Source organism: Dioscorea cayenensis, chromosome 18 (genome assembly GCF_009730915.1).
Source record: "Dioscorea cayenensis subsp. rotundata cultivar TDr96_F1 chromosome 18, TDr96_F1_v2_PseudoChromosome.rev07_lg8_w22 25.fasta, whole genome shotgun sequence".
In the NCBI taxonomy this organism is placed as follows: Eukaryota; Viridiplantae; Streptophyta; class Magnoliopsida; order Dioscoreales; family Dioscoreaceae; genus Dioscorea; species Dioscorea cayenensis.
This window is the reverse complement of record NC_052488.1, coordinates 2,633,201-2,654,552: the sequence shown is the minus strand read 5'-3', so window position 1 is coordinate 2,654,552 and position 21,352 is coordinate 2,633,201. Positions and strand designations below refer to the sequence as shown.

At 34.6% G+C, this 21,352-nt stretch overlaps 2 protein-coding genes across 2 annotated transcripts; both read right to left on the bottom strand.

Moving 5' to 3' along the window:
• Window positions 1-422: 422 nt before the first annotated feature.
• On the bottom strand, window positions 423-5,349 carry LOC120282334 (NF-kappa-B-activating protein). Its single transcript, XM_039289128.1, has 2 exons — window positions 3,974-5,349; window positions 423-786 (listed from the first exon to the last, which is right to left on the bottom strand). Exon 1 carries the CDS (start codon window positions 5,315-5,317, stop codon window positions 3,977-3,979), a length of 1,341 nt encoding a protein of 446 aa, XP_039145062.1. The 5' UTR covers window positions 5,318-5,349; the 3' UTR covers window positions 423-786; window positions 3,974-3,976.
• Window positions 5,350-15,898: 10,549 nt separating this feature from the next.
• Window positions 15,899-21,038, bottom strand: LOC120282205 (exosome complex component RRP4 homolog). The gene is made up of 7 exons (XM_039288961.1): window positions 20,781-21,038; window positions 20,589-20,690; window positions 20,113-20,158; window positions 19,827-19,916; window positions 17,769-17,834; window positions 17,081-17,149; window positions 15,899-16,573 (listed from the first exon to the last, which is right to left on the bottom strand). The coding sequence occupies exons 1-7, from the start codon at window positions 20,933-20,935 to the stop codon at window positions 16,112-16,114; spliced, it is 990 nt and encodes a 329-aa protein (XP_039144895.1). The 5' UTR covers window positions 20,936-21,038; the 3' UTR covers window positions 15,899-16,111.
• Between the last annotated feature and the right edge of the window lie 314 nt (window positions 21,039-21,352).

Here is a 21,352-nt window from a genome sequence, read left to right as displayed (position 1 = left end):
TCAAAAATAATTTTAAAAATAAAAATAAAATAAAATAAAGTTGTTATGTAGGATAAATCATATGCCAATAGTGTCAATTTGTAAATTTGCAGGCGGTTCCGCATTACCACCTTTAAGTTTTAATTTTGTCAATTCAAACCATAAGTTTTTCACATTGAAATATTGCTTTTGGTGTAGAAGGTGTAAATTGAGTCTCATGTAAATGCTTTGGCCAAACAGGCCCCAGACATGATCTATAAATTTATAGATGGTCTATAAACCGATGAATACCTCAGGTAATATCAATCTTAGTAGTTTGTATTCATTTGGCGTAAACCTATATATAAAACATTATAAACCAAGCATATATTCACAGAGTACGAAATGTCAACCACAGCTTATATCAAGCCCGTTATCAGTTTGAGGATAATGATCACAGAAGCTATATAAATCAACAATCATATCACAATAATTTTTTACCTGCAACATACATAAACATGATATCGAAGTTGTTATCCACTTAGCCAGCAAGACTCATATACTTCAGCAGTCATTGGCTTAGATGGCTTGATTATAATTTGTCAGCTCTTACAAGTAGGCGTGTACAAACCTAATTCACATAATCAAAACTTCAGAAAAAAAGAAAAGCAGAGAAACGACCACTGATCTTCGCTGACACTACTAAATGAAAGTCATGTAGCAGCCAAGGCAGGTGTTGGTGAAATTCTTTATCATTGCATTGCATAAGTTTCGGGCTCATTTGCAAGAAAAGCGTTGCTGTTCGAAACCTTGATCAACAAACAAACCCTGCAATACAAGCATGAATGTTAAAAGGAGAAGAATAAAGGTGAATGTTGATTTGTAGCAGTGAATGTACAACTGAAACAAGTGCTATCACACTTAAAAGAAGAAGAATAAAGATATATGTTTATTTATAGCAGTGAATGTACAACTGAAATAAGCACTATCAAAATGATCCGCCAAAAATATTTAACAATAACAACATATGGATAATATGAACCAAGTACATATTGCATTCATAAAGAGAGAAAAACAATGAATGTAAAAGAAATCCTTCCATCACAACTTTTAACATTCTCTCCTTTTTTCTTTTTTTTAATTACATTTCTAAATTACCATTGTCAATGACAAAAACAAATTATGATTTTCCTTTCCTTCCATCAACCAACATCATTTCATTACCAGGCAGATTTCTTCCTATGGTCTTAACTGTGCATCAATTTCCTTGAAGCAATCAACAGGTGACTAATATGCAGAGAAGATTGAAGTGCCACAAATTAACGTCAGTATTTTCTATCTTGAGTATGGCATTCTCGGTCAATTCAAAGAAAATTTAAACGGGTCACAACATTTTTGCACTCTAATTTTAACCTTTAAGAAAGTTGTGTTCCCTAAGTTGACAGTAGAGAATCTGGAATTTGCTTACAAGGATTTCCGCACATAAATATTCTTAATTTATTTATCTGATGACGGAATCAAACATTTCCAAAACAATAAAAGATTACATTTCTCTAATTAAAAAGGATTTTGCCATCCCTCAAACAGGCCTTCATGGAGTTCTGGTTGGCAACATAAATTACAAGCGTAAAATTGGAGAGTGACTGAAGATGCACCACTCAATTTTTCTTCCTTCTTGCTACTCACCAACTTCCCACATAACATTGGCTTAGTTGCATTCACTTTAACTCAATTGGAAAAGATTTGTGAATGGATAAACAAGAAAATAGGGCATGACTGTAATTGCATCTACATCAATATCTTTGCAACGATTCAGTCAAACACATCGTTTTCTTTTCTACTTTTCTTTGTTTTAATGTTATGCAATAATATAATTCTTCATGGCCGACCTTAATAACATAAGATTCCACTCATGAAGAATCAAGGGAAGGAAAGATTGCTTGTAATCTGCTGAAAAGACCTGCTAACCACTTAAGTATAAGCTACATTAAAGTTTGCACTGAACAATAAGGGAGTGTTGAACCACATAAAACTATTTACTTAACAAAACTGGTGTGTACACAGGATATTTCTCTTTAGCATGATGAAAGTATTTTCATGGTTCACATACTGTTTGAGACCATCATCCTTAAAAAAAACGGTTGCTTAGAAAGTAGGTACCGCATTTATACAGTGAATTGGAGCCTCACAACATCTGTTGTTGTGGGCTTGGTAACAGATAACTTCCCCACCAGGACAACTGATGATCAATTTAGGCAAACATATAGAGGACAAAATTAGAGTCCATATTAGTAGCAAACAACATCCTTTTGTTTCTCAGAATTCTGAAATGATGGTTTTGAGCACTAGCTAATATGCAGCTGATTTCTAACATATCATCAATCTTTTCTTCCAATCTTAGTACTTGAGAAGTACATTAATCAAGAAGAAAGCTCCTTGAATCAAATCCTCAAATAAGGGTTAAGCAATTGCCTAAAATAATAGGCAAGTGCTTTTTACGAGGGTTTGAAGTGCTACTGCAAGAAGCACTAACCTAATAACCTCTAAGGAAAAGCAGCTGTACCACTTATTTTACTGCTCCTTTTCCATTGAAGCTTATCCAAACAGATGAAAAATATCTGAGAAGTGCTTAACTTACATATTAAGCACTTCCCCATACAAGAAAAGATTAAACAAATGGGGCCTATTAAACAAACGAGGCCCAAGCCTTTTTTTGAGGAGCATCAATTTGTTAGTTTCCGAATAAAGCACCTAAATTGTTCTTTTAGTGCTTTTGCTTTTCTCAAAAAATGAATACAAACAAATCAATATGGACTCAAAACAGTTTATTTCATAAGTTAAGCACTTCTTAGGGGAAAAAATTGGATCCAAAAAGGTCATAAATAGAATTAACATGTTGCTAAGAACCTAGCTTATATTGTTCAAACTATTAAACGGTTCCTTCATCTTTATATAACCTATTAATATGAGAAATTAATTTCATTCAGCCTCCAAATAACGTCTTAATTCAAATGGTTATGTGATTTAGCAAACTAGGGTTAGTAAAACCTTAGATTTATTAATCTCATTTATTCTAACATATCAAGATTCTAATAACATTATTATTTTTTAGGATGGAAAATTTTAAGTACATAGTTCAATCATAGAAAATAGGGCACCTTTAGAGCTTATTAAAGCAAATCAACATGAGTCACTCTTAAAATAAATATCAAGATATATTCACATTCTTGGATAAGGCAAAACAAGAAAATGAAAAGATTGCAAAATCTGTATAAACTACTCTGTTTATTACATCATCTTGCATGTTGTAAATTTTGGCCCTTTTTATTAAACATCATACTTTTATAAATAAATTTTCAAGTATACAAAATGAGAGTCATTGAACTCAAATATCCAGCCCATCAAAATCTAAATAACTATGTAACCTAAAAGAATTAAAAAACAATTTGTAAACAAAATCCATCCGTACAGCATGCTTACCCATGATAAAGATATTCTTAGCAATACAAAATCATACTTCGAACTGATTTTGCATCCCAAAGCTTCTTGAAATTATTTAAGCTTGTAGTATGAATTCTCAGTCTAATTTATGGATCCAAAAATTCTGGAGGAAATAGATGAATATAAATTTGGACCTTAATTAAGCAATCTACCAATCCTTTATAATCAAGCTTGGATTTCATGTTATCAACTAAATACATTGATAGCAAAACAGAGACAGAAATATAACACAATAAAAAGCATATGTTCACACCATTCAAGAAGTACCACAAGCAATAAAAAACATTTTTAAAATATTACAAAGCTAATATAATCTCTAGCGAAGTTTGATTTAAATAACACCTTATAGCAATACAGACTACCTGCATCTCAACATAACAACTAACTAAGATGTGATCTTTCATAGAATAACATAAAGGCAAATAATGAAGCTGTATTTTAGCAGTCACTGATTCTAGATTAATCCGAAATAATTCATCTCATGAAAGCTCACAATAACAACAATTTCACATACCATTCAAGAATCTGCCGCGTCAGAAGCCTTTGGTGCAAAAGGATCATGCGTCGGACCCATGTCCTGCCCAATGTGTCGTTGCACCAACCGGTGCAGGTCAGCCATGACTTTGTGCTCTCGTTTTGCCTTTTCTTCATAATTGAACATAGCCAATGCACGCTTATCCTCAGCACTATAAACCTGGTTTTCTTTCCTAATACGAATAGCATTCATCCTTTGATGCCTGCTCCCACTCATCACATACCCCAAACTCTCGAACTTCTGAATTTCTTCAGCAGATAAACCAACCTCTCCTCTCCTTGGAATACGCTTCCCTTGCTGCACATACTGAGCAATGGCGTCTCCCTCACCAGGCCGCAAAGCACCACCATAGCTTATATGCCCCTCAGCACGAGGCAACGGTGCTGGACCAACAAAAGGTTCATTCTCCAAAGCCGGCTTTTTTTGGGACTCAATCATCTCCTTGAACATGAGAGCTTCTGGATCAATTTCAGGCATCTTGATACTACTCTCTATGGGCTGAGCTTCCTCATCTGATTCCCCAGGGCTCTCTGATTTCGGCCTCTTGCTCTTCTTGATCCCCTTGGATAACCTCTTCTTCTCCAATTCCTCACTCTCATCAGAGCTAGTCAATCTCCTCTTCCGCGAACTCTTTCTCCCACTGCTCTTCTTGCTCGATCTCGATCTCCGACTCCTTTTCTTGCGTTTTCTATCCTCTTCCTCGCTGAAAGACTCATATGAACTTTCGGACTCCGACCCTGAATCCATCTCCGATGAGCTTTCCTTCCTGCTCCTCCTCTTTGTCGTCCTCGTCCGCCTCCTTCTATCCCTGCGCTTCCTCGGCGACGGGCTCTCACTCTCAGAATCAGAACCAGAATTCTCCGTATCCGATGCACTCTCATCAACCGATCCACGAGATCTAGATCTCTCCCGCTTCTCCTCCTCCTCCTCCTCTTTCACCACAGCATCAGGATCATCCGAAAACTCCGATTGCGGCTCCTCCCATTCCGCGCGAGGAGGGCTAGGAGTCACACGCCATAAGCACCTGTACCGATTCTTCCTAAGCCGGATGCGCTTGATGCGGCGAGCCTCGAAGAAGCTCAAGCCCTGGAGATCCTCATCGCTGGGAGCTCCATCGTCGTAGCGTCGGGAAGGCTTGGAATAGCGAGACGGCCGATCATTGTACGGGGACCAACGACGGTAGTCGGGGCTGCGAGAGCGCGGCAGAGGAGAAGGGGATCGGGATATAGGGTGGTTCTCACGGTGCCGCCGGCGGTCGTCGGAGTCGGCATCACGGCCTGGGACCTCGACGGTGGAGGAGAGCCTCCGTTGGCTTCGTCCCATCTTCGAAAAATGGTGAGGATACAGGAAGGATTAGGATTATAAAACCAAAAAATTAGGGTTTTTTAAAATGGGGGAAATTTAGGGTTATTTATTTATTTATTTATTTATTTTGAAAATGTTTGATTTTTGACGTGGGAGTAGACTTGTCCATAGGCCGGTTTCAGACCGGGCCTCATCCATAATTATTATATTTTAAGTTTATCCAAACCCGGCCCAGTTTGAAAATCTGGACTTTAATCCTTGTCAGAACTTGCCTAAATTTAATGACCTCTACTTAAAACCGGCCCAAATCCTCGTAAATAGGGTTTTCATCAAATAATATGTAAATTACAAAAAAAAAAAAATTAACAATAATGTTAATATGTGAATATGATCAAATATTATTGTAAAAATACTTAGAAATTATAAATACAAATATTTATTCGACTACAACAACTAAAATTCAAACCATTATAATAAATGGTAATCAACAATAAATATATATTATATAAATATATAAAAAAACAATTAATAATTAATTAATGGGTATTGAAACCATTATATATACATATATGTATATACATACAAAATTAATTAATAAATATATTTTATAATTCGGGCCGAGCCGGACAGGGTTTTTAACAATAAAAATCAAACCCAAGCCCGTTTTTAAAATGGGCTTTTTTTTTTATCCACGGTCCGCCTTATAAATTTGTCCAACCTCTCTCATTTTTCTGGTGGACCTTCGGGCTTGGGCGGGTAACCCCGTCTTTAGACAAATCTACGTGGGAGACTAATGAGAGTGGAAATTTAAAATATATTTTTCCATTTTATCTTTTTTATAAAATTAATTTTTTTTAGAAACTATTAGTTCTAATGTGCATAGATAATTTCTTAAGATTTAAAATTATTTAAAAAGGTTCATGTAAAAATAAAAATGGAATTCCGAATTTTTTTTAATTATTTAAAAAATATAAAAAAATTAAACTTAATTATAAAAAGGTTCATAGTTCTTATACTTTATATGTTTATCTAAAAGATATTTAAAATTTTATCAAATTAGTTTAAAATTATGGATAATTCACGAGTAGGTCTTCTTAAATATAAAAAATTTAAACCAAATTATACAAAAAGTTCTTAGTTCTTATACTTTATGTATTTCTTGAAAGATATGTAAAATTTTATCAAAATAATTTAAAATTATGGACAATCCATGAGTAGGACTTCTTAAATATAAAAAATTTAAATCAAATTATAGAAAAGATTCTTAGTTCTTATACTTTATATATTTATCTAAAAAATATTTAAAATTTTATCGAAATAGTTTAAAATTATAGACGATCCACAAGTAGGATTTCTTAAATATAAAAAAAATTTAAACCAAGTTATAAAAAAGGTTTTTAGTTCTTATACTTTATATATTTCTTTAAAAAATTATTTAAAATTTCATTAAAATAGTTTAAAATTATTGACAAATCCAATGTAATACTGACTATTTTATTGCAGAGCTGGTTTTCAAATTTTCTTCTTTAGGTTAAAAGTTTTTCATAACTTAATCATGAAACTAAATCCAACCATTAACTTCTTTCAATATTCTGTAAAATAATTTTATTAGGGTAAATTTTTTTTTTCTGAGTCACTTAACTTTGAATAATTATCAAATCAATCACCCATCTTTAAAATGTATCATAACGGTCACCCTTGTATGTTTTCTTTATCACCGGGGAGTCACCCGATGATTCTCAGCCCCCAACATCCTACGTGGCTGCCGGATAAATGATGTCAGCACCCCATTACCAACTCATCTTGTATAGTTGCCTTTGCCATATCAGCAAGGGATGTCGACTCAACCGGAAACTGGCCACGTCAGCATCAACTTTCCCCTTTTCTTCATCCAGGGTTTGTTCCTTGGAGAAAGTAGTGCAACAGCATCTTTCATCCTTGCCGTTTTCATCAAGATGCTGTGAAATTGAACGGCCGGTCGGGAGGAGAAAGCATTGCTTGTACGGGTGCTTCGAATCAAGCATAGTCCAGTCGCATAAGATGTCCATCAACTGGGAGATAAGACCGGCAAGGGATGAATCGCCAGGTTACTGTAAGTGCTTACCCTTGCACTTTTGAGGAGGATGCCATGATTAGTGTCCGTTTTTTTTTAGCATGTATTGATAAAAAAGTTGTTATGTCTATTGTAGTGGTCCCTAGTATGCCATAGTTAGAAAATTATAGTATTATGGGTGCAGGTGACAACATTAGTTGGTCATGCTAATTAAAAAAGATGATAATTTAGGCAGGGTTGGATTTTTTTAGGAGCTTGTGCAGTATGTACAAAGTTATCATGTTAAGAAAAAAAAATTGCAATCTTAGGCCATTTTGTGATTTTTTTTTTTAATGGAGATTGTGTTGTATGTGTTTAGGTAACTGAGTTTTAGTTATTTGCTAATCATGTGAAAGTATTAAGAGCAACATACTTAAATTGCCTTGTTCTATGTATATATTTTTTAATGTAGGGGCAACATTAGCATTTAAGAAGAAATAAATGCATAGTCATTCAAGTTTGTGATTTTCTTATGGAACTTGTCCAGTATGTGTTTTAGGGACATTAGATAATTGAGTTTTAGTTATACTAAACAAAGGTTATGTACAAAGTGATAATGTTAAGAAAAAAATGCAAACTTAGGATGTTTTGTAATAATTGAGTTTTAGTTATGCTAAACAAAGGTTATGTTACTTATGTAAGACTCTTGTCTTGTTGTAATAGTAAGGTTCTCTGATTTTTAATAGATGGGGAAGTAACAATTTGATCTTGATTAGCTTGTTCTGTTGCTCAACATACTATGCTTGTGTGTTAATTAGGTGGTTCTTTTCTCTGAATTTGATGGTTCAAAGAACTACTTTATATTTGCAAGATAGTAAATTATAGGCTGCATAAATTTCCTAATTTTCCAATTTACATTTTATCATGTTGTGATCTAAATTCTTGACAATAACTTGATTCATAGTTTTATTTCTTTGGCCCTAGTTGACTTGTAAGTTCTCTTGTTAGTTGTTTTCTTTTTGTCCTTCCCTTGCCATGGGGTACTCTTCCAACTTTCTAAAGTCATGTGAGTTCTAGTTTGGAAAATATTGATAGATGTTCATTCTTCACCAAAAGATATTAGTCTCTCAATCAGGTTCTTATTTGGCTATTCTTTTATTTTTGCTAGTTCAAGGTAGATTTATTAGCCAAATGCTGCCCAATTAGTGAGGCTTTTTAAGTTGTGTTAGAGATAGAAACCTATCTTCATTTTGTTCATTAAAGATTCATTCTTCATGCTGTCTTACCATTTTCCCTTTTTCTTTAATTATTTAGTTTAATTTGTAGCATAGTAGTGTTTGGGTTTTGTCTCTATCATGATTAATATATAGAGTTCCTAAAATCTTTCACTTTTTCTTTCTTTATGTGTGTGTATTATTTTGGTTATTTGTTGAAGGTTTTAAATTTGCATAAAGTTTTTTTTTTACTGCACTGCACGTGTATATATGCATGTACATATTAAAATAATTATAGTTATTTGATGAAGGTTGTAAATTTGCATGGTTTTTTTTGTACTATTGGTAGAGTCAATAGAATTGGTTTTTAGGTGAATAGGACTAAGCTAAATTCCACTCTGAATTTATTTTCCATAAGAAAGCAGTGCACTTTATTAACATAAGATTTTTTTATATCACTTTAGTGATTGTGTGGTAATAGCTATGATTGTTTCTTATGTGCTATCTTTCTTTTTCTTGGCATTATAATCAAGTTTCTATAATATTTTTATATGCATAACACAACATTTGCATTAATGTTGCTACCAAAAAAAAAAAAAATGCAAACTTTTAGCCAGTGTGCTTGCAACTCATGGTGACTGACTTTAAATTGAGCATTGCTATTTGGGTTATGATATGTCTTTTCCTTGCATGAATTGTGTCTTGTTTTTTCTTTTTGTTCCTTGTGAATGTTTTCTTGTCACTCTAAAACCTTTTTAGAGCAACCCGAATTGATCACATGATGATGACAATGAAAGTTTGCATTTCATAAAAGGCAATGTAAATAGAGTTCCTTTTGCAAGGAGTTTATTGTTACTATATATTTCATAAATAGTCCTACAAATGTGACAAAACAATAATTAAAAATGTGATTTCCATTTTCAGTACCAACATCTGAATTGTTTTCAATAAGGATGCATTACATGATTGGTGATATAGAGGGGCTTGCTGGATATGTAGATTACTGTTCTGAAGATCAAATTTCAAGACTTGAATTGCTATCAATGGCTAAGGAGTTTAAATTAGATGTTGAACAATGTACAATATGGTGGTTAGATGTTGTTAATGGAAACAAGGGCTTAAAGGAGATACAAACTGACCAAGATACACTGTTAATGGTAAGATCAATAGGTTCTAGCAGGGAAGTATATGTTTTTGTTAAACCTAAGAGTGCTGCTGGATCCAATGAAGCAGAACAAGTAGAAGCAATTAAAAAAGAAGAAGAAGAACTAGACTTGGAAGATGCATTAATTGGGTGTAGGGGAAAAGGGAAAAAGGATGGAGATGACAGTGATTTAAATGATTCTGATTAGGTAGAATACCCCAAACAGTCCCCCTACTTAAGTCACTCTGCCCTTTTAGTCCTTCTACTATGATTTAATACTTTTTCATCCCTCTACTTATTTGATTAGGTCAATCAAGTATATCTAAATAACGGGGTTAGTTTTGCCGTTTAACTTCGTTGATGTGGCATTGTTTTGAATAAAATATTATTAAACAAATTAAAAAACATTAAAAAATATTAAAAAGATGGATTAGTTTACCCGGATCCGATAAACTAATCCCCCATCTTCTCTCCCCATCCCCCAAGTTTACCCATAATCCATCCTTAATTAACCTAACTCCTTCTCCATCTCCGGTGAACATCATCTACTCTTCCTGGAAGGTCACTTCCACGATTTTCTAACAACCCCTTTCACTGCCCAATTCCAAAAATCAAAGCAAACCATTTAACAACCATGAAGATCAATTCCCCACTTTCTTCACTTCCAAGGATTTCAAACTCTCCGAAAAATCCAAGAAAAAACCCAATTCCTCTTCCTCCGACAATTCCGTCTCCTCCATCATCACCCGATCTCCCAAAACCATGCTCCCACCCTCCCCATCCTCCGACATTGTCGAGGCCAACAAGATCATTGCACGTGATCTCGAGACGGTGATCCGCCACCTCGGCCACTCCCCCATCTCCGACGAAGACCTCTCGCTAATCCTCGCTGTGATCTTGACCGATGATGGCTGCAGCCTGCTCGAATCCATCACGCCGAAACCTTCCGATCCTGGCGATCCCCACGACGTGTTCGCCATTTTTGACACCGACGATGATGGCTGGATCTCCGCCAAGGAGCTTCTCGGCGTCTTCGTCGCACTTAGTGATGATGGCTGTACGATCGAGTGATGCCGTCGGATGATCAACACTATCAACAGTGATGGTGATGGGTTTGTTTGTTTTCAGGATCGTGTCGGTGTCGAGTGAGGGTGAGGAGAAGATGTTCATTAGAGATGGAGGGGGAGTTAAGTTAATTAAGGATGGATTAAGAGTAGGGTTAGGGGATAGAAAAAGATTCGGATCCGATAAACTAATCCATCTTTTTAATGTTTTTTTAAAAATTTTTTTATTTGTTTAATGATATTTTATTCAAAACAATGCCACATCAGCCAAGTTAAACGGCAAAACTAACCCCCATTACCTAGATATATTTAATTGACCCAATCAAAAAAGTAGAGGGACAAAAAAGTATTAAATTATAGTAGGAGGATCAAAAGGGCAGAGTGACTTAAGTAGAGGGACTGATTGGGGTATTCTACCTTCTGATTATAATTTCAGTGAAGAGTCAGAGGGGGAAACTTTGGATAACTGTGAATTACATAGGGTTGTGGCTGTGTTAGATCAAGAACCTCCAAATGTGATGTCTGAAAATCAGTTTGACTCAGAATATGCATGTTTTGATGAGTTGAATTCATTCTCATCAACAGATGAAGATGATTTGGAGTCTAAAAGGCCTAGATATGCAGAATTTAATGAGGAATGTGACATGAAGAATCCTGTGTTCAAGATTGGGATAAAATTTAGGAGTTTCAAACAATTCAAAGATGCAGTTAAGAATTATGGGATTAAGAATAGGTATGTCATGAAATTTAAACCAAATTCCAAGAAAAGATGTAAAGCAATTTGCAAGAGAGGGTGCCCTTTTTATTTATGGGCCTCACCAATGGTGAAGGATGGGAGTACAGTGCAGATTAAATCAGGCAGACTGGAACATGAATGTTCAAAGGATCACATGAATAGGCATGTCAACGCAGATTGGATTGCAAGAAATTATCTAGGACAATTTAGAGCTGATCCTAGTTGGAAAATATCTAGTATCATTCAAGCTGTGAAGACTAATGAAGAAGTGGACATAAGTAGATTGAAGGCATATAGGGCAAAGGGCATTGCTCTGAGGTAATTACAACCCTAATTTGACTATATATCATGTGAATGTATTGGCTTAAATATAAATTTTCTTCCTGATGTGTTTCCTGTTATTTTTTCCCTCCATGGTAAATAGGCTTATAAATGGGAATGAATCAGAACAAATGGCAAAGTTGTATGATTACAGATTGGAATTGATCAGGACTCTTCCTGGGTCTACTATTAAATTCAGATGTGAACAAGGTATTTTCCAATGCATGTATGTCTGCTTATCTCCCTTGAGAGAGGGTTTTTTGGCAGGGTGCAGGCAGATTCTTTTGGTAGATGGATGCTTTTTGAAGGGCTTATATGGAGGACAGCTACTTGCAGCAGTGGGGATAGATACAAATGATTGCATCTATCCTGTTGCTTGGGCCAGAGTGCCCAGTTAGCTGTATTATGATTAATATGATCATTATATTTTTTTCTATCGCATATTACTGAATTGCTGAATTGCTATCCAATGATCATTACAATTTCTAATGCTGAATTTTTGTAGACTTCCAAATTGCTGAATTTTTTATTGGAGATGTATGATTACATTGTTATTATTGTCTGAAGCTTAATGCCGTGTTGCATTTTTTTAATTGATCACTGACTTAAACATATTTCCATCTATTTCTTTTTTTTTTCCTGACTTGTGGTGGGTGTCATATGTGTGAATTATATATCAAACATAGGGTTTATTGCCTGCAGTGGAGGAATTATTTCCTAGTAGTGAACACAGATTCTGTGTTAGGCACATCCATAATAATTTTAAAAACACCTATAGAGGAAAAGCACTGAAAGATCAATTATGGAATTGTGCCAAAGCAACTTCTATCCCTGCCTATAAGCAAGATATGGAGATGTTGAAGGGGATGTCAGTAGGTGCACATGATTATATGAAAAAAAAAATAAACCCCCACCATTGGTGTAGGGCACATTTCCAAACAAGATATAAATGTGACATACTACTCAATAATCTGTGTGAATGCTTTAACAGCCAGATTCTCGAGGCTAGGGTTAAAGGAATTGTAACAATGACTGAGGTGATTAGAACCAAATTGATGGTTAGGGTTCAAAAAAAGGGATGAAATGAAGAGATGCACAACCAGCCATTGCCCTAAGATACTTAAAAAGTTAGAGAAATGCAAACAACTTAGTTGGTAGTACAACACAATTTGGTCTGGGGGTAGCCAATATCAAGTTCTAGGGCCTGATGGTCAGTTTGTTGTTGATAAGAATATGGGCAATTGCACATGTAGGAAGTGGTAGTTAACAGGGATACCATGTAGCCATGCTATTTCAGTTATCTACTACAACAAGGAGAATCCTGAAGATTTTATAGATGCTTGCTATAAGGTCAGTAAATTCTTAGAGATATATGAACACACATTAAACCCCACTCAAGACAAGAAATGCTGGCCAATAAGTGATGAAGGTCCAATGATCCCACTAGCTGAAGTGAACAAGAGAAGAGGTAGGAAAACACTGCTGAGGAGAAGAGAAATAGGTGAGGAGAATAAGGGCTTCAAAAATGGAAAAGTGACCAAGAAAGGGGTTGGCATGAAATGCAGTGTGTGTGGTGTTACAGAACACAACAAAAGACATCATAAGGGGAGCCATGTAAATGGGCACTGCCTTCAGTTTTAAATTATGTTTTTATTTTAATATGCATCATGACACAACTTTTTTTCTGTTGTTATTTTATTTTATTTTTTTTGTATGATAGGGGGATAATAATTAGGCAAATGTTGAGGCAAGAGATAAGAATCCAATGGATGAAATTGATTCTGAAGTCTTGCATGAACATTTTGCTATGGTAAGTAGAATTTTAAATTTAAAAACTTCCAAAAAAAACATCCACATCAGTAGATTTATCTGAGTTTGTTGTCCTCTAATTCATTTGATTTAATAGGTGGATAAGTTAAGTGGGACCAACCAGGAAGTTAGAAACATATTGCATACTCAAGCTCATCAACAACCATTATCACAGGTTAGGTCCACTTTACATTTAAAATTTTTCCATTTTAGCTCAGCATATTGCCTTCAGTAAAAAATACTGTTGAATTAAATTGTCATTTAAATTGCCTTCACTCCTCAATTTAAATTGTACTCTACCTCAACATATTTTCTTTTAATTCATTTGTTTTAGCAGGTGGTTATCTTAAGTGGAGGCAACCAAGAAGAGAGAAACATACTGCAAAGACAAGCTCAACAAGAACCACTCTCACAGGTTAGAGTCACTTTAACTTATATAAATGGTGATGTATGTCAGTATCACTTAAGATTTTATAAAATGCACTCTCATAGTTATATAATTTTATTCAGGTTATCAATACAACTATTGAAACCCCTCCCCAGACTACTAGGAGGGAAAAATTGATTTTAAGAGGGGGCAAAAGCAAAGAGGTTAATGCTCACCAATCTGCACAACCTGTTAGTTATATCAACAAACCTAAAGAAGGAGATGTTGGCAAGAAGAGAAGGGTATGGCTCCCTCCAGGAAATTCCACAGGCAGAGGAAATCTACATGGAAGGAACTGAAAAGGAATGTTGTTTGTGATAATCTTTTGTGGTCATCATTATATTGCAATTGTTATGTTTTTTTTGTGAACACCAGTTGAGCAGTGGATGAAAAATGCAATTGCAAATGTTTTGTTTGTGAACCAACTAATGTAATACTTCTTAGCTGAGCTTTGAATGAAAATGCAATTACAAATGGTTTGTTTGTGAAGACCAACAAATTTAAAAAAATTTCCAATTTGGTTCAGATCCTAGACTGTATGTGTGTTGATATATATAATTATGGGATGTAAGGAAACTTTTTTTTTTTTCCTTAAATCCTTTTTGTATGATGAGTAGAAATTATGGTGATATATGTGATGAAGTGTACAAATCCATTTTTGAACCTTTGTTATAAATTATGTCTTCCATTTCATTCTGCAGAAATTCTTTCTTCCATTTCATTCCCAGAAATCCATTTATGAGTGTACAAATCCTTGGTAGACTATTGATTTTTTCATTTTTAATTTTTGTTTGGATCATTGTTTACACATTATTAGTTCATTAATATTAATGTTTGTGTTAGTTTAAACTGCTAATTGAGTGTTTAATTGTAATGATTAAGGGTGAGATTAACATCCTAATAGTTGATTAATTATCAGGATTACTTTCTATAGGTCCAAACTTTCTTGTGAGATTAGTAATCAACAATGTCTAAAATTTGCTAATGATTAAATTAATCATTAGTGTGTCATTAATTCTATTCATTTTTAAATTGCTAATATGGTCAGATAGGGGAAAGCATTTTTGCTTTGCAAATTGACAACCAGAAAGGGAAAAGAATAGAAATAATTCTATTAATAACTCAAATAAAACTTCTGTTACAATCAACCCAAAATGAACAAATGAAAAATAAAAATAAAGCCTCCACTCATAACTCCAATAATTTAATAAATTTTGTTTTCTTCTTTTGTGGCTGGATTAGACAATCAAGATGGTCTTCTTGCATGATCTCTTCAAGCTCTGAGAGGACTGACTGAAAATAAACATTGTTACACCTTTTTCAGAAGGCCTCTTTATCCCATGCTCTCCATTAGCCCTTGATTTCGAACCCTGGATGAAGAAAAGAGGAAAGTTGATGCTTGATTCGAAGCACCTATACAAGCAATGCTCTCCTCCTGACCGGCCGTTCAATTTCACAGCATCTTGATGAAACGGCAAGGATGAAAGATGTTGTTGTACTACTTTCTCCAAAGAACAAACCCTGGATGAAGAAAAAGGGAAAGTTGATGCTGACGTGGCCAGTTTCCGGTTGAGTCGGCATCCCTTGCTGATATGGCAAAGCCAACTATACAAGATGAGTTGGCAATGGGGTGCTGACATCGTTTATCCGGCAGCCACGTAGGATGTTGGGGGCTGAGAATCATCGGGTGACTCCCCGGTGATAAAGAAAACATACAAGGGTGACCGTTATGATACATTTTAAAGATGGGTGACTGATTTGATAATTATTCAAAGTTAAGTGACTCAGAAAAAAATTCACACTAAATAGAGTAACCAATTGTGAAGATTACAAAACATCCTACTCAAATAAATAAGTAGAACTTCATCTGCCTTCAAATGCACTTAGCAATCATACAAATGGTACAAACAGGGTAATATTTCTCAAAATTGATTGCATAACTCAACAACTTTCTATAATCCAGATCCTTCATATTTGATGAGCTAGAACACAAACAGACAGTAAAAATAAAAAATAAACTGACATCAAAAAAGAAAAATAGCGATGATTTCGATCCCCATTTTGACTAAGCCTTCTTTCTTAACTTAGAAACTCGACGTTCGACCTCCCTCTCTGCTGTCTGAACATAGAACTCGGCCGCAAGCATGTCTTTTACACTGATATTTGATGCAAAACTCAATTCAACAGTGTCAATGATTGCTTCAAGGGAGAGTGTGAAACCCAAAGCCGACAATAACCGAATTGCATTTGCGATACGGCATATACTGCGTCTTGTTTCCACTGAGGTGAATGTTCCCTCTTCATCTTGATCACCCTTTAGTTTTAGATTCGACTTGCCATCTTTCTCCATATGGTTATCTTGGTCTTCTAGCATGACATTTTCCCCAGTCTCGAGGTGTTCACCCACCCAGATATATCCATTACATCCAACAATCAAGTCAACCCCGTCATCTTCGAGATGGTGGAAATGTTGTTTGCGCCGTTTAACCAGATATGGAGGCACTGTAAGCAACTGACCTCTCTCGAGCTAAGACAAAAGAACAACTGATTTATTAGATACTACCTCTAAAATTTGCCACATATTAGAGAACATTTGAGCATACTGTGGTAAGTGAAGACTGAAATAAATAAGTCTTGTATACATAAAAATAAACCCAGAGGCACCATATCCCACTGCACACTATTATAAAAAACTGCTTTTCATTTGCACATTTTATATGTTAAAAATGTGGGAATTAATCACTTGAGCATGAAAAAAGAAAAATGCAACATTGAAACATATTTCGGTAAGTTATTGTTCCATCTTATTAAGAATATAAATGTTTAATTACAACAAATTAAGACAGTTCCAATACAGAATAATCTAATGTGTGTGTAAGCACACACGCAGGCACAACCGGGTTGTGCATACACAAGCACTCAATAAATAGTTTGAACTTCATTTTCCTTGGTCAAATCATATTCTAAAGGAGATCATTTGTACTTAAATAAAAGGCAAGGTGCTGGCCAAACAATAACAATGTAAACAAGTCACCTTTCCATATTTCTGGCTTCTTGCTTGAAGTTGTAAACTTCCATCATGTTGAAATCCACGAACTTCAGCCTAGAAATATATTGCAAACAAATCTTATCAGCATGCTCATTACCAAAATTATCATAATTAATGAAAATTGGTCTAAAAGGAAACACATCCCAATTCCTGATACAAGCTGATACGTGATTTTAACATGTCCAAAATAATATTGACCATAGCATTGATGAGTGATAATTACACCCAGATATTGGACCTACTAATGCACAACCTTCACTGTTAAACTAAAGAATTTTGGACTAATGCATTAGAGCAAATATAAAGAACCATTGGCAACCAAACATAAAGCAAGCATATTAACCATCAGGAAACAAAATTATCCAGCAAATTATCACTTTAATGACTTTTCTTTTTGTGGGGAACAATGCAGACAAGCCACCCCACACACACACACCCCAAATCCGCAAGGCTGATGCTAAACAGTAATTACTATCAGGGTAAACTTTCAAGAATCAGCTCAGCTAGTAATTCATAATTTGGTACTGTTATAAGCATAACAGAGAAAATGGTTTGTCATGAAAATGTAAACTTCATGAATAAAACTGAAAGAAAAATCCAAATTTTTTGCCATAATACAGTTTGAGAAAGAATTTGCACTACCCAAAATGAATTACCAAACAAATTGACTTACACAAATAACATCATCTTCTTCAAAGATGCTTCGCATATTCAGTTCATCAACTGCAGTTCTCCGTCTCTACCAGTTATAGAAGTCATACAAAAATAAAAAATACATAAAATAAAATAAAATAAAATAAAAAAACATGTATAAGCCAGAAAGCCACAACATTAAGCGTATCCCAAACATGCAGAAAGTAGAAATAGCTTGACTTGGCAAACAAGATTATAGAACAATTAAAGAAAATAAATGGATCAACAGAAGATTATGGTTACATTAACTTTGAAGTAATGGAATGGAAATGAAACTTGTCTCTATATTTCTTCTGATACAAATCAATTTGACAATCCCTTGCCTGTGAAAAGCAGGGTGATACTTCCTAAACGGCAAATTAACTCATCTATGAACTCTGAGGATATCATGAACCAAATGCTTTACAAGAACATATAAAACAAAACGCAATAGCATTCCAACAACCAGTACGTGCTTCCTCCCACAAAGTATTATGACAAGCAGAATATGTATAGAAAACACATATAGGGAACAATCATCCTGTCAAGTATATCACCAATCAGTACCACCAAATTGCTTTCTGACTTCCCGATTAAACATGAGGTGAATGTGAACATAGAATGATATAGGTGAAATAACATTTCTTACATTACCAGGCTACCAGTTGATTAATATGAAAAATACAATATAGTTTAAAAGTTTTGAGCTGTAGAAATACATTCACCATAGTCACTAAAGTTTATTCATAAGAATACATCTTAATATATATCCACGGTGGAAATGAGCAAAACCATTTAAAGCTTCTGCATTGGGAGCAACTTACTGCTTTGAAGTGGAACTGATGGATCACATATTGAATATTTGAATTGATTAATGCTTCACCAAAAGGCCATCCATCTCACAGCAGAAAGAAAAGATTGACACTATTGATAAATGTCTTCATGAGGTTGATGCTAAATTCTTTGGGCAAGCAGCAGACAAGTGCATTAGGGTCTATATTGAATGCAACATATTGTTTTTCTACAAATATCTGATTAGGAGCAGTGCAAAAATTTTTATTTCTCCCATTCCCATCTCTAAAAATCTTGCAGGATGGAGACAATGTCCCCTTAATGGAACTTAATTTCTTTTCAAAAAGATACAAAGATTAGGTTTTTTTTAATGCCTTCATTCTCAATGAGAAAGCCTGTGCACTTACTATACAAAGTTATGTGGGTGTCAACACAGTTTCATAGATATGACCAAAAGAGGAAAAAAAAAAACTTGCACAATATAAGCATCTTCAATTAAAAATAAGTTGATTCGCAAGGGAAAATATATCACTGACTTTAGGAACAAACTAGCCAATAATGAACCACAATTAAATGAACCATGGTAGATAGGCATTTCATGTAAGCCATAAAGATATGGCACATTTAAAATGAAAGCAGAAGAAAACTTGTGTTGAATATCTAATGGTTAGACAACAAACTAGATTTTCTTAAAACATAACTCCAAAAGAAATGAAAATTAGTAAAGCTATACAATGCACACAGTGCTGAAGTTCTCACACTTATTTCTTGGATCATATAACAACATGTACTAAAAAATGAAAATAACTAAAATACAAGTCACCCATGTAATTATAAAGCATTGAAGCAAAGATTAGATGATTTACTAGGTGAAATACAAACATTGGATCAGCTAACATTGATCAAATCAAGAATGCTATTTGGAAAGCTATAGGGTTCAATGGTTCTCCAAGAGATAAGGTGAACTAAAGATTAAAAGTTGCTTCACGATTTTAAGAATAGATATAACATATTTCACAATCATTCTCAGCTTCAAACTTCTATATGTAAAAAAAAGGCTAACCAAAGGTATGCCAACAAGCTTTGAGATTGATATAATAAAAGCGATGATGATGATGATGATGATGATGATGATGATGATGATATATTGTGACAATCTCAAGTCAACCACATATTGTTTAGTGATGCATTTACTCTATTATATTCCAAAATAACAATTAAACATAAAAAAAATAGTCAGTAAGCTAAAAATAGGATAAGCACAAACCTGAATACCATCAGGTAAGTTCATAGATGAAAGCATCAATACTGCATCCTGACTGAAATTTATCTCCAATCTCCAACGCTTTGGAGCAACCTATACAATTAAGTATAACAGCAATCAAATTAGATGATGCAAGATAAGCCCTAGAAAAAATGTCCCCATAAAGAATCACCTTTTATCCATATTATCAACCATTGTCTACTTTTAAAACATTTATGGAACCATATCTTATCACCAACTATGCCCATTCTTACAGAAATTTATGTCAAAGGAAAGGCATAAATAAGACCTCAATAACGCGCCCAACGATAATATCTCCAATTTCCGGCTTGTACCTGCAAATGTAATAAATTCCATCTCATCATTTTCTCACACAAATTGAGACATAAAAGTTTCCAAAGATCCTCTTTTTAATATGCATGTAATTTACTCAAGAAATGCAAAAACAAGCTTCCCTTTCTAATAATCATAGCTATTTAGGATAATTAACCATTTTATTCAACAAATATCTACAGAAAAAAGGCCATGATTACTTATCTAGAGGCTCAAAACAAAACTCAACTCCAAAAAATGCCCTTTTTTTCTTATTGGAACCAAGCCCTCAATTCTGAAATTCCAATAGCATCCAGCAACATCAAGATACATAACAACAAGTGTTCACATAAAATATATTAAAAAGAAGCATCAATAAAAACCCAAGCATATTCATAGAACACAAAATGAAGACTGAAATGTGAACCGAAAGCAAAAGACTCCAAAGAGTACCTGGCTCTGAAAGGACGGACATAGACAAGTTTGTTCACTCGCTCAACAACACCGCAGACAGTAGCCACAAGCTGCCCGTCAGACTCCGCCGTTCCATGACCCCTAACCACACGGACAAAACAAGAAAGCATCAGCAACCAAGGGACCCAACGAAGGAGAAGACAAAAGCGATCTAAATAGAGATTTCAGAACTTGAGAACGCTGTCCTCGAGGTTGACAGGTATGGAGTCAGCGACGACGACGGTGGCGGCGGGGCCGGAGCCAGGAGAGAGGTCCTTGAGCTGCTGGAGAGCCGATTGGAAGCGCACACGCTGGGTTTGGCTGAACGAGACCTGGAGATCTCTCATGGCCTCTCCTTCCTCGATCTCGCGCTCGACGACGCAAGCCCAGCCGGAGTCGGAGATGTGCGTCAGCGCGCGCAGTGCTAGGGTTTTAACAATAGATTTTTATTTTTTACTTCCACCCCCTGAAAAACACTGAAATTAATAGATTTTTTTAAACATAACCCTTTTTTTTTTTTTATATATATATATAATTATTAAAATAAATCCATATAAAATTTATTAACCAACATACATGAGTTTAAAAACAATAATAATTGATTTTTTATTAAATATTAAGATATTAATTTTTTTTTATTAATATTTTTTTTTCAAAAATCATAAAAATAAAATTTTTTATTTTAAACTTTTTTAAAGTTATTATTTTTTTTAACCGCAGTTATTTTAGAAAAATATGTTATTATTATTATTATTATTATTATT